At 39.3% G+C, this 16112-nt stretch overlaps 1 protein-coding gene across 7 annotated transcripts; it reads left to right on the top strand.

The window, feature by feature from the left end:
- Window positions 1-19: 19 nt before the first annotated feature.
- On the top strand, window positions 20-15901 carry BIVM (basic, immunoglobulin-like variable motif containing). 7 transcript variants are annotated; one of them, XM_055701138.1, is made up of 12 exons: window positions 20-171; window positions 984-1083; window positions 1544-2144; window positions 3623-3749; window positions 4529-4624; window positions 4715-4819; window positions 6055-6149; window positions 7489-7621; window positions 9855-9926; window positions 10779-10862; window positions 12792-12888; window positions 14382-15901. In XM_055701138.1, exons 3-12 carry the CDS (start codon window positions 1655-1657, stop codon window positions 14670-14672), a joined length of 1590 nt encoding a protein of 529 aa, XP_055557113.1. In that variant the 5' UTR covers window positions 20-171; window positions 984-1083; window positions 1544-1654; the 3' UTR covers window positions 14673-15901. The 7 variants fall into 7 exon arrangements, with proteins under 7 accessions (XP_055557113.1, XP_055557115.1, XP_055557114.1 ...); XM_055701140.1 differs by having other exon boundaries at window positions 989-1083; XM_055701139.1 differs by having other exon boundaries at window positions 161-281.
- Window positions 15902-16112: the final 211 nt, after the last annotated feature.

Below are 16112 nucleotides of genomic sequence, written 5' to 3' on the forward strand. Positions count from 1 at the left end.
GCGGCCCAGCCGGGAGACGGGCAGCTGGCTCCTCTGAGCCGCCGTGGGGGCCTGCAAGGAGAGGGCGGCCGCCGCCACCGCCAGGCAGCCCCGCACCTCCCCCCGGCCGACTGCGGGAGTTGGTGCCGGCCAGCGGCGGCTCTGAGGAGGCGGGGGGCGGCGGGGGCGCAGGTGAGCCCGCGGCGCCCTTCCCCCCGCGCGCCGTGTCTGTTTCCGGCGCGCTCGCGTCCCCGCTCCGCCGCGGCCGGGGGAGGCGAGGCAGGCGGGCGGGCGCCGCGCAGGTAACGGGCCGGGAGCGCGGGTTGCGGCGCCGAGCAGCCGCCCTTCCCTTCTGTCCCCAGCGCCGGGCGCCGCCGGCCCTCGCAGGCGCCGAGGAAGGGTACGGGCCCACCTTCCCGGCGACCCCTGCCCCCTACCCCGGGGCCGTTCACTCTGGAACCGACCGGCGGCGGCGCGGGGGGCGGGGCCGCAGAGCCGCTCCGCGGTCCCGATGGGCGGCGCCGCGGCCCTCCCGCCCCTCCCGGCGCTGGCCCGGGCGCCCCCCGCCCCGAGGGGGGGCTGTGCCGGGGCCGGGCCGGGGCCGCGGTCGTTGCAGGCAGCACCCGCGCGCGGGCAGGGCTGCCCCGTTCCCCGGTGACCTCCCGAGTAGCGCCCCGCATGTGTTGGGGTGGCGAGAGCCGCTTCTGGCGGAGGCAGGCTCCTGCGCGGCTGGGTCGGGCCGGGGCCCAGCAGCCGGTGTTGCGGGGGTCGGCCCTCCGGCGGAACCCCCGCCTCCCCCCGCCTCCTGCGTGGCAGGGCTCCCATCCGCGGAATGCGCCTTCTCCCGCAGACGTCCCAACTGCTGAGATGACAGATAACACATACTGTCAATTTGCTTTTTAAAGAAGAGCGTTAAAAGCAAGCCAGCCTTCTAAATTTGGGGGTTTCTTGGTAGTTTTTAGCTACTACAAACAAAAGCTGCTTTTTTTTTTCATGTCTTAAAGAATAGGAGGTGCAGGAAAATAAAAGGGAACCCTTAACAGCCCTACGAGGAAAGCAGTGAAACAGATTGCGGGTGGTGGTGTCAATTTACAGTCAACAGAGGTAATAGTTACTGTAATTTTCTGTAAGCTTGACATTCACTTGCAGCAAAAGTACGCGGGATTCTTCAGAATTAGTGACATTAAGTTGCTGTTTCTGTGATTTATTCATTTGTGTCAACTTTGTACTCCACATATGCAGTGTATTGTGACTGTAAGAAATAGAAGTGATCACAACTACATAAATGTAGGAAGCTTTTTTTTTTTTTCATTATTTTGTGATTAGTGTGCTTGTTCACAAGTGTAATTATCATGGTATCACTATGGCATATGCTGTTGCCACCTCACAAATAATAAAAAGCACCATTTGTAGAACTCTAGAGGTGCTTGGGAAAAGTCACAGTGTATGTTGTGATGTATCTTGAAGGGCATTTCAGCATTTATTGGATATGATTTCAAAGATAAGCTTTGTGTGTATTTTATGTTGATTGAGACACTTGTACCAAATTCTCATTTTCTTTCAGGTACCTCATCAATACCTTGCAGAAGCAATGGAGGGAAAGACACAAACTCTGTTGTAGTGAAAACAAAGAAAAAATATTCTTAACTGTATAATACTCTTTCAGTATCGTTCAATGCCTACCATTTCAGAAGATGAAAAGGAGAATGGTTCTCGAAATAATGGAAACACTGAAAACAAACCTGGGAAAGAATCCCCAGAAGCCTCTCTTCATGATCCTGTGAGGCCATACTGCATGTCAGGCGCCTCCACTGTGTCCTTGGTGTCGAGGGGAGATGGGCATTATCCATGGGGATGCCCTGTGACTCATACACGAGAGAAATTTTATACCGTCTGCTCAGACTATGCTTTTTTAAACAGAGTAACATCTATTTGTAAAAGCCCAAGTGCTTCAGTTAGTGCCTGCCTGTCAGGCAGTGCTGCCTTAAACGTTGGAAATAACACGCCTAGCTTACTTGGCATTCAAACTGGTGCTTCAGAGATAATCTACAGTGAAGATGGTAACTTGGAAAGCTTGCCTGGTGATCTTGGAAAGCTTCCACTGGCATGGGAAATTGACAAGTCAGAGTTCAATGGTGTGACCACAAATCTGAAGAACAAAGCAGGTGAGGTGGTGAAGATTTGATGGTGTGGTAGGAAGAAGCTTCATATTTACAAATTGTCTGTGGAGGGGGCTGGTCAGCACACGTATCTCTTGAGGAAGTTCTGTAGAAGAACCCGTATGTCATTTCAAACCATCTGCACATTGGGAAGGGAGGGAGTGGCATAGGAGCAGTGAAAGTTAAGTGGAGCTGACCAGGGAAGTGGGTCTAAAACAAGACTGGCTTCTGCTTAACTGTGTGTGGTTTTGTTGGGTATTGTTTGGGGTGGTTTCTGGTTTGGGGTTTGTTTGTTGTTTTTTTTCACTTGGGTTTTTGGGTTGTTTTTCTCTTTTCTTTTAGTAGGACCTAGTGCATTGTGCAGTGATTCCTTTTACCTGTTAAGTACAGGTTTGTCACTTGCAGAAATGTTTTGAGGTTCTTCAGAGATGTATTTTGAAATTAAATACATGGTTTGTTTATGACAAGAAGTAAATGAAATAACCAGTTACCTAGGAAAGCAGTTGGTTTCTGTAACAGAATTGTATTTATCATGATTTGCTATAGGTATACAGTGTTGGGGAGCCCATTTCATTAAAACTGGCTTATTTTCTGTCTCCTGTGTTCTTTCTGTGCCTAGTCACAGATGGCAACAGTGAATCAAGCACTTGCTTACACAGTTGGTTTTCTTTGTCCTGTAATCCCTCTGTTTGTCTAGAGCAGGCTGCGGGTTTCTTTTTCTTGGTGGCTTGGCTAGCTACTCAAAGTGCTCTTTTCTCCACCTTAGTATGAAACTGGTTTATCAAAACTTAAAAACATGTTTTTGGCAAGTTGCCATTGCCTTTTCATGTGTACATGTAGTGTCCTTAAATAAATATAAGAAACAAATTATAATACCTTACAGGGTGGTCATTTTTGCTAAAATATATTTCATTTGGATATGATGGCTTCAAAATGGGACAGAAATGCTTCCGCTCTAGCATGCAGTCCAACTTGTCTTTTCCACTGCCTCAGTCACTTACAAAGAGGAAAAGACCTTAGGGGTATACTATTCTTGTTGGATTTGTATGTAAGTTTTCATCAGGAAGTGTAGCTGGGCTCACAGAGCTTGGCTATGAAAGACAAGCATTTCATTCTATTTCCCTGTGCATTTAATGTTTGGAGATGGGAAGTCCATGCTGGTCTGAGAGTCTGTTTCTGGGATGACTGATTTAACATATTAGAATAATCAGATTGACTGCTGTCTCTAAAAAGTCAGGCAGGTCAGCGTTAATTCTATTAAGGATCTGAACACGATGTTGTTTACGGAGCTAATGGCAGCCTTACAAACCTGTTGACAATCTTGATCATGTGTTTGAACTTTTTCCTCCAATTAATGTTTAGTTTGCACTTACTAACACAATCAATGGCTCTATTTAAGGTGTATGCTATTGCTAAAGATATTTAAGAAGAAAGGTAAGAAAGGTAGACTAGGCATTCGTTTGTTTCTGAAATCTGTTTTGCAGGCAACATGAAGAAACAAGTGACAAAGAAAAAATCCATAGACAAAAAAAGCAAACAATACAGGGAGTGTCCTCAGCGTTCTGCTCTGGAAGACGTGAAGGAAAGGAAAGTGTTGGACCTCCGGAGATGGTAATATTTATGAATTATATTTATCTGAAATCAGATAATGTCTTAATATTTTTTTATTAGAAAATTATTATGCATCAATACACTACATCTCACACTATCCCTGTCTACTGAAATTCTAAAAACATTTTACTTTCTAAATATTTTTTCTTTCGGTAAGGAAAATATTTATGTGGGGATTCATTGCTTTAAAAAAATGCAGGTTCATTAGCATGGTCAGGCAAAAAGTAACCTTAAACATCGTACTGATATGTCTTACTCCTGATTTTTCTTTTCACTGGGAAATACTTCAATCAGAATCTGTCAGTGCTGTATAATCTATATCATATAAATATGGTTCACTAAATTCGCTTAATTTAATGCATCTATCTTACTGTCTATAACATCAGAAAGTTAAGAGTTAGCCTAGGGAATCTGAGACCCATAATGGCATTCATTAGTAAATAGGTAGAGATGCGGTTTACTACAAGTTCATGTGTTAGAAGAGGTACTCTGTACTGAGCCATTTTATCCTACGGGATCATTTGTACAGAACTTCCCCATGGGGCTGTTAGAAATTTGACTGATTTGTGTGAAATAGGGTAATAGTATCTGACAACCTTTAAGAAATCAGTTAACATATTTATTCCTCTTTTTTTTTTTTTAATTAATACAAGTGACATAAAAACTTTCAGTGTGAAATAAAAATTTCAGTGACCTGACACACAGAAAAGTAGTGGAGATTGCTCCTGTAACTAAATCAAGAATGCTTACTACTGTGTTTGTGGTTTTGTTTGTTTTAGGTATTGTGTTAGTCGACCTCAATACAAGACTTCTTGTGGAATTTCATCCTTAGTGTCTTGCTGGAATTTCTTATATAGTATGCTGGGAGCTGGAAAGTAAGTCACACATAGACAGCTTTGCCTCTGGAAAGTCTAAAATATTTTGTTAATTACTTTATTAAACAATACATTTTTTTCCCCTCCCAGTTTACCACCTATTACCCAAGAAGAAGCTTTGCATATACTGGGCTTTCAGCCCCCGTTTGAGGAGATTAGGTTTGGTCCATTCACTGGAAATACAACCTTAATGAGGTATGTTTAGTTCTTTTGATGCAGCTAAATTGTTAATTATGCAAAAATAGCATAGAGCTAAAAGATTGAATGTTTAAAAATACAGTAGTAGTTAATTTATTGAAGAAAAAAAAAAAGGTGGATGATACAAGTTAGTCTTCTTAAGTTTTAGAATAATGAAGCATACCTGTGTACTCTTGATAGTGCCCAAAGGAACTTTTCAAAGAGTTTTTTCCATTAGCGATTTTGTAGTGTGATGTCGCTACACAGATCAGCTGAACATGAAATTGTGTTTGATGTTTGGCTCAGTTTGTTTAATGGTTGTATAATACTCTAATGAATCCAGTCTCCTGGTTAGGAAATTTTTTCTTTAGCCTCATTTTCCTGTTTTTGAATATGCATGTTAAGTCCTTGTTAATGTCACTGAAACGACGTGAAAAGGCAATTGATATACTAGTAGCTTTATGTAAAAAAATATTTAAGAATTGAAAATGAGACAGTGAGTGCTGCACCTTTGCTGCAATGGAGCTGTTCAGGAGAAGGAGGGATAAAAAAAAGCCAAAAAGACAGGGCTGGAGTCACAGAACAATTGCACTTTCAAATTCTGTTTCACTTCTGCTCTGCTGTTTCCTGATCTTGAGGAATTGTTTCTAAAATTTGTTTTTTCCTAGAATTTTTTTTCTAGAATTTCTAAAATTCTAATGTGGAAAAGTTGCAGACCTGTCCTAAGTACTGCTGCTGTGAAGAGTTGCAGTATGGGACTCCTGTAATGCTTGGGCGCGTTGTGACACTTACGTGACAGAAGCCTCACATGATATGCAGAAAGTCTCACTTGAAGGCTCCTGCTTCTGGTGTCTTAGAAGATTCCGTTCACGTAGCTTACAAATCATGGTTGAAGTTTGGCACCTCAGAATTTAAGTGTCTTTCTAAAAGCTGAGTAACTGAAAGTTAGAGGTGACAGGACTGAACACAATAGGACCAGCATTTCACATCCAGCCCTTTGGTTACTACGAATCTGTAAAGCAAAATGAAGGAAAAGGCTCTGCATATTTATTTATCTCTCTAGGGTATGTTGAGTTTTGTTTGTATTAGGATATCATCGTCATCTACAATCTATGTACTAGTGTGGTAGGTACTTAGTAGCATACTGAGACTTTTTTTTTTATCTAAACTGGCAAGCAGAGGATAAGTGGGAGGAAATAAAATTTCATTTAATAACTCTTGAGTTACTACAGTCTTTAAACTTATCGTTTCAGATGGTTCAGGCAAATAAATGATCACTTCCATATCAAGGGATGTTCATATGTTCTGTATAAACCTCATGGAAAGAACAAGACAGCTGGAGAAACTGGTATGTTGCTAATCCTAAAGCATTCTTCTTTCATTATATAAACTGAAAAGTTCTGTGATGTGTAACATTTAATAGGACAAATTCTGTTAAGTAGTACTTCTAGTTTTAACATAAGCTATCAAATAGCTCCAAGGTGCCTGATTTTTCTGGTTCTCTTTTTTTTTTTTTTTTTTTTTGTTAAAACTTCCATTTGTACTTCTATTTTGATAAAATATATACTGTGCTGTATATTCTGCTGTCACAGAACTGGAATTTTAAGGTATCCAGGACAGTGCATTCCAGTTCTCTGTTAGTGTCCTGGAAGATGTGCTTATTGTAATACACGGGGGTAGCAACACATTTTTATTTCAGCATTTTAGAAATCTGTGTTGTATAAAAAATTCAGAATGTACAGCACAGAAGTATTAATGGCTTTAATAAAAGTTTTACACTTCTAAAAAATGCAATCTTAAAGTTAGTGACCTCATCCATTCTCCCTGACTTTAGTTAACATCTTTCTCTAAAAGTTAGGTGATTATTCTCAATTAGCTTATGAAGCTGCACCTTTATGTCTACTTTCAAGTGTGCTACCTAAGAAAAATTACACTTTCATACACAGTTTATTAGCCTTTGGTATAGTGTGGCTAATTATTTTCTAACTGGAAGGTTCTTTAAAAGGATAAAACCATGCTGAAGAGCTTTGGCGGAGATTATTAAAGTGGAAATAATTTTTTTGTTCTTGGTATCCCATTTGAGAATTCTGTCATGTTTCAGTGCCTTTTCTAGTTTTTTCCTGAAACTGAGCACTGCAATCACATTACAGGGTACTGTATGCTCAAATGCAGAATGTTGCTGAGACTAGGAAGCTCCAAGAAGCTTCATACCAAACCGTTTGAAAGCTTTAAGGAATTTCAGTAGATTCACTGATGTTTGCTACATCTGACATGGGGCAATGGGACTGCATTGTGTTGCAGTCTGTATTTCCTAGGTTAAGAGATACTTTTGGGTCTTTTTTTGTTTGTGTTTTTGTTGTTTGTTTTTTTTTTTTCAGAAAAGTAATTTTTAATATGTCTTTGATCTAAATACACTGCATACTTTGTATTGCATTTCTCTAGTACAGGCTGTGTGACAGATGTTATTTTTTTTATACCAGACAGGAAATTAAATAGGAAGAAGTTTGAAGTCAAAACTGTGTTTTGTGCGTGACTTTCAGGTCATGCCCTCTGATTTTTAAAAAGCGGTGTAACTATTTTATGCTTTCAAATAGGTCTTTTTTTTGGTCTTTTTTTTTTTTTTTTTTCCTGAATGTGTGATGCAGGATCCAAAGCACTCTTGCCTATAACCTCATCTTTCTTTGTAGCTGCCGGGGCCCTTGCGAAGCTAACACGTGGACTGAAAGATGAATCAATGGCCTACATCTACCATTGCCAAAACCATTATTTTTGCCCAATTGGATTTGAAGCGACCCCAGTAAAAGCTAGTAAAGCCTATAGGTAAGATACTGTGTTGATGTTTATTTTAGTGGAGGAGGAAACATTCAGAAAAATTTGCTGCAAGTTGATACCATTTTTCTCTGTAAATAACATCTCAGTGTGTGTTGTAAAAGCATTTATGTCCGAACTAGCAAAACACTACTGTGTGATTTGAAAGGATTGACTTAAACACAACTAAGCAGACAAGATTGAGAGAACTTAAACAGAAAACTATGAATGGTACTGAGAAATTGTTTGAAGACATTTTAGGCAGGTATGTAGAGAGGGTAGTTACTTACCTGAAGGACAAGTGAAGGTAACTAGTCTGAAAAATATAACCATGTGGCTGGAAAAAAAGCTAGGTGTTTTTCAAGGAAAAACAGTAAAAGGCCAGCTAGTTATGGGGGGCACTTGTTGCCAGAGAACCTGGGGGGAAACAAAGTTGTGTGTGTGTGTGTGTCGGGATTTTTCTTAATAAACCGGAAGCAAAAAGCCTACAGTGATGCTAATGCATTACAAAGTGGACATGATGAAGTCTGCACTTAGAGAAACTGGTGTTTGTGTACGGTGAGAACAGGGGATGTGTAGGTATTGCAGGATGATGATGTACTTTTTTTTCAGTGTTGACTAATAATGATAAACTGCAACTACTGGAATATAAGGTTTAGAAAGTAAAGATAACCAAATAATTTGTTACTAAGAATTGCATTGGGTTGGGGCGGGGCGGGGGGGAGACAAGCTAAAAATCATCTCTGGACTATCACAGTATGTTTGGCTTTTTTAAACAACACTTGGAATGCTGGAGCATTTCTCAAAGACCAGGAGAAATGTAATATGCCAGTCATTTTAGAATGAAAATAAACTGCCTGAATAATTTCAGATTTATCAGGGTGATATTACTCAGGAAAAAATAATGGAATAGTTCATATAAGTTTAAACTAAATACAGGTTTTAAAAGAGGATAATAGCATTGATATTCATACTGAGTTTAGGGAGGGTCTTGCGTTAAAACCACAAGTTTTAAGTTTGAAAAATTTCATAATCTTGAGGCAATTTATCTTAGCTTTTGTAAGGAGTGTAACTTGCTGCTGTATCATATGCTTAGAGTAGTTTGTTTTACCTCATTCACAGAACCGTATTAAATTAGACTGGTTTTCCTCTCCCAAAGTAGTTGCAAGCACAGTACATGTTAGAGGTTTCTGTTGGACTTTCTTGAGGTTCAACTGTTGGTCAGTATTTATTAGTATTACCATTGAGCATAAGATGACAGTCCCTGACAAAATTGGCAGATACCAATAGTGGGGGATGCTAAACAATGAAAAAAAGTAGGTCACTGCTGTAGGGTGAGCCTCAGTTCTGCACTTTGCTTCCTAAGCAGTCTGCCTTTGACTGTGTTGAAGATGTAGAGTCAACATCGAGGAATGGAGAATGCTAGCTCTGCTTTTAGAGTTCAAAATGGTAATTGTTCGGAGGTAATAAAGCATAATCACCTGAATCTTGTGGGTCTGACCATATGTTTAATGAAAGCTTTTAGTATATGAACAGAAGAATACGGAAGTGTGTTATTAAGACTGCATTCACTGACATGCCATGTGTGTGAGAAGAGTGTGGAAAATACACCCCCAAAGAAAAGTCCAATGCTTAAGTTTACCAGAAGGTTAATGACTTGCTTGGTTGGTTACTAAGAATCTGCACAGAAAGAGGAAAGAAGAAAAAAAATTGTTTACTAGATCAAAAATGCAGTTTGAAAAATAATATGGTTCAGTGTGTGGAAACTTAACATTCCTTATAGCTAGTTTGAGTTTTTATTGCGTAGTAATGAGTGAGAACGACAATTTCACAACTTTAACCATGGTTGAAATGGATTCTCAGTCACTAGTGGTGTTAAGTCACTATCAGATTTTTGTCCTAACAGCAGATCTCTTCTAACAATGTAATGTGAAATAATGAATTCAAGGAGCTTTTAGAGTTTTGTTTTAGGCTGGAGGTCAGACTGGAAGAGCATCCTGTGCTCTTTGTTTCTTCTAATAACCTTACTGGGAAAAAATGTGTTTGGTTCCAGAAGCAGTGTCAATGGATTCTGCTGCAGTTCTTGTTTACCTATTTTGCATTCTAGTTGCAAAGGAATGTTTTTCTTTTTTAAAAAATTAAGCTAAGAAACATTTAAGTTCCAAAAGAAATGGGTAGATAAGTTGCTAGGCTGAGTTTAGGAGACAGTTCTTAGGTCACCTACAGACTTCCTGTATGATCTTAGGTTGCTGGATTTGGACTCGGGAGACCTGGGTTCAGTTCCCAGTTCAACCACAGACTTCCAGTGTGACTTTAGGTAAGTCATTTTATCCTGTGTCTTGGTTTCCCATCTGTACAATGATGGCATACATTGTTATTTTACAAGGATTTTTAGTAATTAAACAAATTATTGCAAGCATATATGCTGCCTAATACCTTAGGCATAAAAATTTCAGGTTTTGTCACAGTTGAAACTGAAGTAATTTTTCATGGGATGATTATACACAGGAAGTCACAGAACAATTCTCTGTATCTTACCAGTCTGCCCTGATGTCTGTCACAGAGTTTCCCTGACAAGGTTACTGCAGGCTTTGAGTTTCTTGGAAGTTGTGAAAAATGTAAACCAGTATTGGTTGAGGGGTTTGATTTTTGATATGTGGTATTGGATACTTAGGAGGAAGCAGCTGAAGTTGCCAGTAGCTTTCATACAGGTTACCCTGCAGCTGTTAGTAACAGCTGTCAGCTGGGGTATAGTTTAAAAATATTGGAAGAGGCTCTTTTGTGACTCTGTAGTGACATCACAGGTAGGGAGGAAGATGTTTGTTCCACCTTTGTGTGGCTTTCCACAACTCTTATTTCCATTGTTCCGTAAATGCTTATATTTGGATCTTATACTCTCATCCAAGTAAGACTGTTTTTTATGAAGATCTGTCTTTTTCCCAAACAATAAGCAATAGGTTTTATCTTGCTTCCAGGCCACGTGAAACAAAAAGTTACCTTGTATGCAATTGCAAACACTGTTGATAGCACAAGAGCTGTTTTTTAGTTTGGCTGAGGAAAGAATTTTAAATGTCAGAAGATCCTAAAAAGATCAACAGAATGTTAATCTCTCTCTTTCTTTTTAGTATGCACAATAAATCTTACTAGGATTGTATCTTCTATTGAACAGAGGTCGAGTCTTGCAGCAAGAAGTAGAATACTGGATCTTAATTGGAGAGCCAAGCAGAAAACATCCAACAATACACTGTAAAAGGTACGTTACTTGGTAAGAATATAAAACAATATGTTTTCTTTCAAAACAATTTGTATTTCTCTACTAAGAGTCACCAAGCAACGACTTAGTTCTTTCAAATGAACGTACTACAGTTCTGTCAGAAACAAGTGCTTTAGTGAGAAACTTCATGCCCTGACCTCAAGGCTGGCTCTACAATTTTATATCACGTGTGGGCTGCCGTAACCCAAAGCCTGTTTCTCTTGTTTGAGTGTGACATAGCTCACGTTAGTCAGGAAGAGAAGATGCCTCAGCTGTCTGCAATCATGCCAGTTGTGGCTTACAGGCTGTACAAACCTTGGAGGAGTTTATGCTGCAGTTGAGGACATATACAGGCTGTGCCTGGGGTGTGCACAGAATATTATATTGCTACCAAGATCTTCTAGCTCAGCTGCAGGTCCAGCCTGTACTCTGTTGTGTTATTAGCTTATCTATACATTAAAACAATACATTTATGATGAGGTCTGGCTCATAAGAAGTTGGTGTCTAAACTAGACATAGAGCCTAGGAGAGCTAGAGGGTGCTATGTAAAAATTTCATCGATTAGTTATATTTGTCATGATAAATCAATATAACAGCTTTCTCAGCTTTGCTAGTTTAGACATACTAGTTCATAACACTTAATATCGATTTCTGAAATGAGGGAACAATGCAGAAGAGTAGTATTTCTCAAGAAACCAATTCTGTGCCCCAAACAAGTTTTAGCAAATAGCTTCTCTGCCACCCTTAGAGTTAATTATGGAGTGATTTTTCTTGATATATTAGGAAAAGAGCTGTGAAAAAATAGCAGTAATAATTTTTAAAAAATCACACAACTTCTGCTTTGTTTCTTCTTCATTTTCTAATTATTTTGAAAAATTGTTTGAAAGTGCTTATCTGACAGTTTTGTAGCTAGTCAGATCTAAGCTAGTACTTCAAACCCAGATACTCTTTTTTTGTTTTTGTTTTGTCAGTGATACAATTACCTCAATAACTGTAAATAGCTGGATGTTTTGGATTAAGTACAACAAAATAAAAATCACATTATGCATGTGGTTGCTGAGAAACGGTGTACTACACATGTTGTCTTGTGGTATATAACCTACAAATGGCAGAGGAAAAGGTTTCTGAATATAGAATGCAAACCTATGTAATACTGTTTTTGATTGTGGAGACATTTTTCCTCCTGCTACAGTCCCAATGAGAGCCAGCAGAAAGTTCTGTGCTTAAGGTAGGAGGGCAAAGGCTGGAGTAGAAACGGATTTTCTGAAGTTGAAGGGTCATCTTAGAGAGAAGCAGGTAATTAGACATTGGCAGAAATGAAAAGGTAGTGTGCAGGCTTAAAGTGGTCTGGAATATGGGGATATTCGATTTAGTTGCACTAGAGGGACTATGAAAATCTGAAGAACTGAGTGAATGGGGAATGACTGAATTGATAATTTATTGTAGATGGGAAAGAAATAAAATGGAGGGGTGAGTTATGGTGAGAGCTGTCTGGTAAAAAAAGATTTAGTGGGTGGAAAAAACAAACAGGGATTTGAGAAAAAGAATATAAAAGGGTAAAAGAGGATTTAGTAAAGCAAAAGCGAATGTTTCTCCTTGCCTAAACTGTGCTTTGCTTCTTTGTTTCACAAACTGATGAATTGGTAAGCAACACGACTAATGACTCATGGTGCTCTTAGTCATTTTGGAAGGTGTCTCCCAAGAGCAGTAATAATCCCTGTGAATGCTTTGATTAAAAGTGACACTGTTCTGTCTAGCCTGATGTCTCTAATACTGAGGCTTTTATATCTTTTCATGTTTGTTTATCTTTAAATCACTAGTAAGACTATTTAAAGCTGCAGATCTGTATTTGCATGTGTGTGTACATGAGTCTTAGTGGTGCTGAGGTTTCATAAATGGCAGCTGAGTAGTAATACACTTACTGCGCAGGTGGGCAGATATCGTCACTGACCTAAACACCCAAAATCCAGAATATCTAGATATTCGACACCTTGAAAGAGGACTGCAGCATCGAAAAACAAAGAAGGTAATGTAAACTTACGAAGATGGGAGGAAATTCATGGTAGATTTTTTGCAAATTTATTCATACTAGAGCAGTGTAAAGTAACTTCACCAAAACAAACTTGTTATTGTCGTGGTTTAACTTCAGCTAGCAACTAAGTACCACGCAGTCACTCGCTCACTACCAGCTGCCCCTGGTGGGGTGGAGAGGAGAATCGGGAAAAGGTGAACCTTGTAGGTTGAGATAAGAAGGATTTAATGATTAAAATAAAGTAAAATATTATTGAAATAATAACAACAGCAACAACAATTGTAATGAAAGGGAGAGAGAAAGAGAGAGGAAAAATTAAAAAACAAGTGATGCACAGTACGTACGCTCACCACCTGTTGCCTGAGCCCAGCTAGCCCCCAGGTAGTGGTCAGTGGTCCCTGGCCAGCTCCCCCCAGTTTATATACTCAGCGTGATGCTCTATGGTACGGAATATCCCCTTGGCTAGTTCAGGCCAGCTGTCCCGGCTCTGTGCTCTCCTGGCTCCTTGTGCAACTGCTCAGGGGCAGAGCATGGGAAACTTGGAAAGTCCTTGAGTTAGAGTAAGCACTACTTAGCAACAACTAAAGCATCAGTGTGTTGTCAACATTATCGTACTAAATCCAAGTGCTGTATCAGCTACTAAGGAGAAAGTTAACTATCCCAGCTGAAAAGTCAGATGTGGGTACTCAACATACCAGATTAATTTATATTTACTTGCAGGACAAGATACAGAACAGCAGTAGCTTAGTATATGCTAAGATGAACCAGGATAACTGCATATACAGTATATTTGGTCACAATATTTAACTTGGTTGGCTTAAAATGTAGCTGCAGAAAGTATAGAAGTACTCTACAGACAAACTACAGAGCAGTCCTTTCGGTGCATGACCTTCTGGCCTACGTGTAAGCAGGCAAGAAAGTACGGTTGAGTAGGAACAAACATAAAAGAATGTATGTGTCTTTCTTGCAGATTGCTGTCAATACATAATCTTCCTTTCCTATAGATAGGGCTTTGTCTCATGGGTGGGGGATGTATTTTTGATTTGTAGATTGACAGTCTATGAAAAATAATAGACTGAAAAGATGATTTAAAAAGTGGAGACCCTATGGAAGACCATGTCAGCAAGATGAGAAGGAACCAGAGCAGATAATTTGTATGAAAATAGCTGGAGAGTGAAAAAGACTAGCAGAAGATAAGTTATACTAGCCCATAAGAGAGAAAAAGGATAACTTAGATGAGAAAGAAGGCAATAATTCAATCTGGGAAACAATCAGAATTGATTGAGCAGAATTGGTGTTTGTGGATATGGTTTTGTGGGTTGTTTTTTGTTTGTGTGTTGTTGCATTTTTTGTTGGTTTGTGGGTTTTTTGGTTGGTTTTTTTTTTTTTAAGAATTCTGTTACCCACCAAGGTGTTAATTTTGAATACCTATGTATGTTAGAAATGTGCTTGTGTGCATTTAACAAAGAACCTTCTATTTTGATTAGGTGGGAGGAAATCTTCATTGCATCATTGCCTTTCAGAGACTTAACTGGCAAAGATTTGGTCCTTGGAATTTTCCATTTGGAAATGTTAGACAGGATAAACAGTCCCAAACACAAGGACAAGGAATTTCCAAATCTGAGAGTGAAGACAATATCTCTAAGAAACAACATGGACGACTGGGTCGATCTTTCAGTGCTGGCTTTCATCAAGAATCTACATGGAAGAAATCTAATCTTCGTGAGAGGAGGAACAGTGGGTATCAGAGTTATAATGATTATGATGGAAATGATTAAAATTAACTTTAGGTAATAGGGCTGATATATTAAAGTTAGTTTTAATCAAAACATTAGGGATCTATTAGTCCTAGAATACATATGAATAGAAATTAAGGTATAAGGTACAGCTTCATGATTATTAAGTAAATCTCATGACTTGGTTGCAGTGGATGAGATCTGATGTATAAACTGACAGATAAGCACAGATTACTGTACTTCTGCAATCAAAAGTACACTTGACAGCAAAATCAATCATTTCTTTTGAAATAATTGTACTATGTCCCGATCTGTGAAAACAAAAGAACAGATTGAAATTAGTCAATGTAATAAACAGACTTCATTGAAAATACTTAGTATTTAAAAGCATGAAAATTTATGATAGGACTTTATAAAAAGGGTTATTCTGCAAATGGTGTAAGGATAAAAGTAAACATTGCCTTCCTTTATAACACTCCATTTTATTAAGGCTGCCCATATCCAGTGAAAAGGAAAAAAATCACATATATTAGAAAACTTTGTCAGATTTACCAAGTGAATGTACATTCTTATTTTAGTTCCCAGTAGACCTCTGTCAGTCAGATGATCATATTTTGTCAAGCAGGTCTCAAGTTTCTTTTCCCTTAGCTGGATGCCTGTTTTAGACTGAGAGGAATCACCTTGGTAGGGAAAGTTCCAGGACAAACCTTTATTGCTTTTGCTCTATAGGCACAGTGGCTGAATTCTTATCCTGGAGCCTCTTGAGAGCACGGACTTGCTTAAGACACACTTGTGAAATTCAGTATTAAAAAGCTGCATTTACCGTTAGCCAAATGAGCTAGCTGAACACTGTGTTCTGTTGGCAGTTCTTTTCCTTGTTCATTCTTAAAAGCTGTTGTTTTTCTGCTGCTCCCTTCATTTTGTATGAAGGGGATGCAAGTGCCGAAAACTGCTGGCAGCCCTGATGATATACCTCTAGGCCAGCAAACAATTCAAACTTTTTCAGGTGTCTGTGTGCAGCTTCTTTTTCCCCTTTTTTTTTTTTTCCCCCACCTAATTTGAAATTTATCCAGTTGTTTGCCCTAACACATCTCAGCAGTCGTAACTTTCTGTGTACAGATGTTCATACCTGCTCAAGGATTAATTTTTTGACATAAAAAGATTTGTCATGGAATGCCAGGGTTTTGTAGGTTGCTGCTTTTGTTAACCACAAATGGGAGACTTTTCGACTTTTGTTCATTCAATAAAATTTGTTTTCTATTTTGTTTTCATTTGTCTTGGGAGTGGTGACCCTATGCTAGTGGAGGTTTTCAGGAAAGTAGGTAAGCGAAGGATCTGAACTGCAACCGCTGCTTTGTGAAGTAATCCTGGAGGCAGGGTTTCTTTGCTCGCAGGCCTGTGCAGCTACCGTGACTTGACTTCTAATATTTAATTTCCCAAAGTCTGCAGGCTGATGACTGAACAAAACAGGGTTTGAAAAAT

This window comes from Falco cherrug, chromosome 2 (assembly GCF_023634085.1).
Source record: "Falco cherrug isolate bFalChe1 chromosome 2, bFalChe1.pri, whole genome shotgun sequence".
Lineage (NCBI taxonomy): Eukaryota > Metazoa > Chordata > Aves > Falconiformes > Falconidae > Falco > Falco cherrug.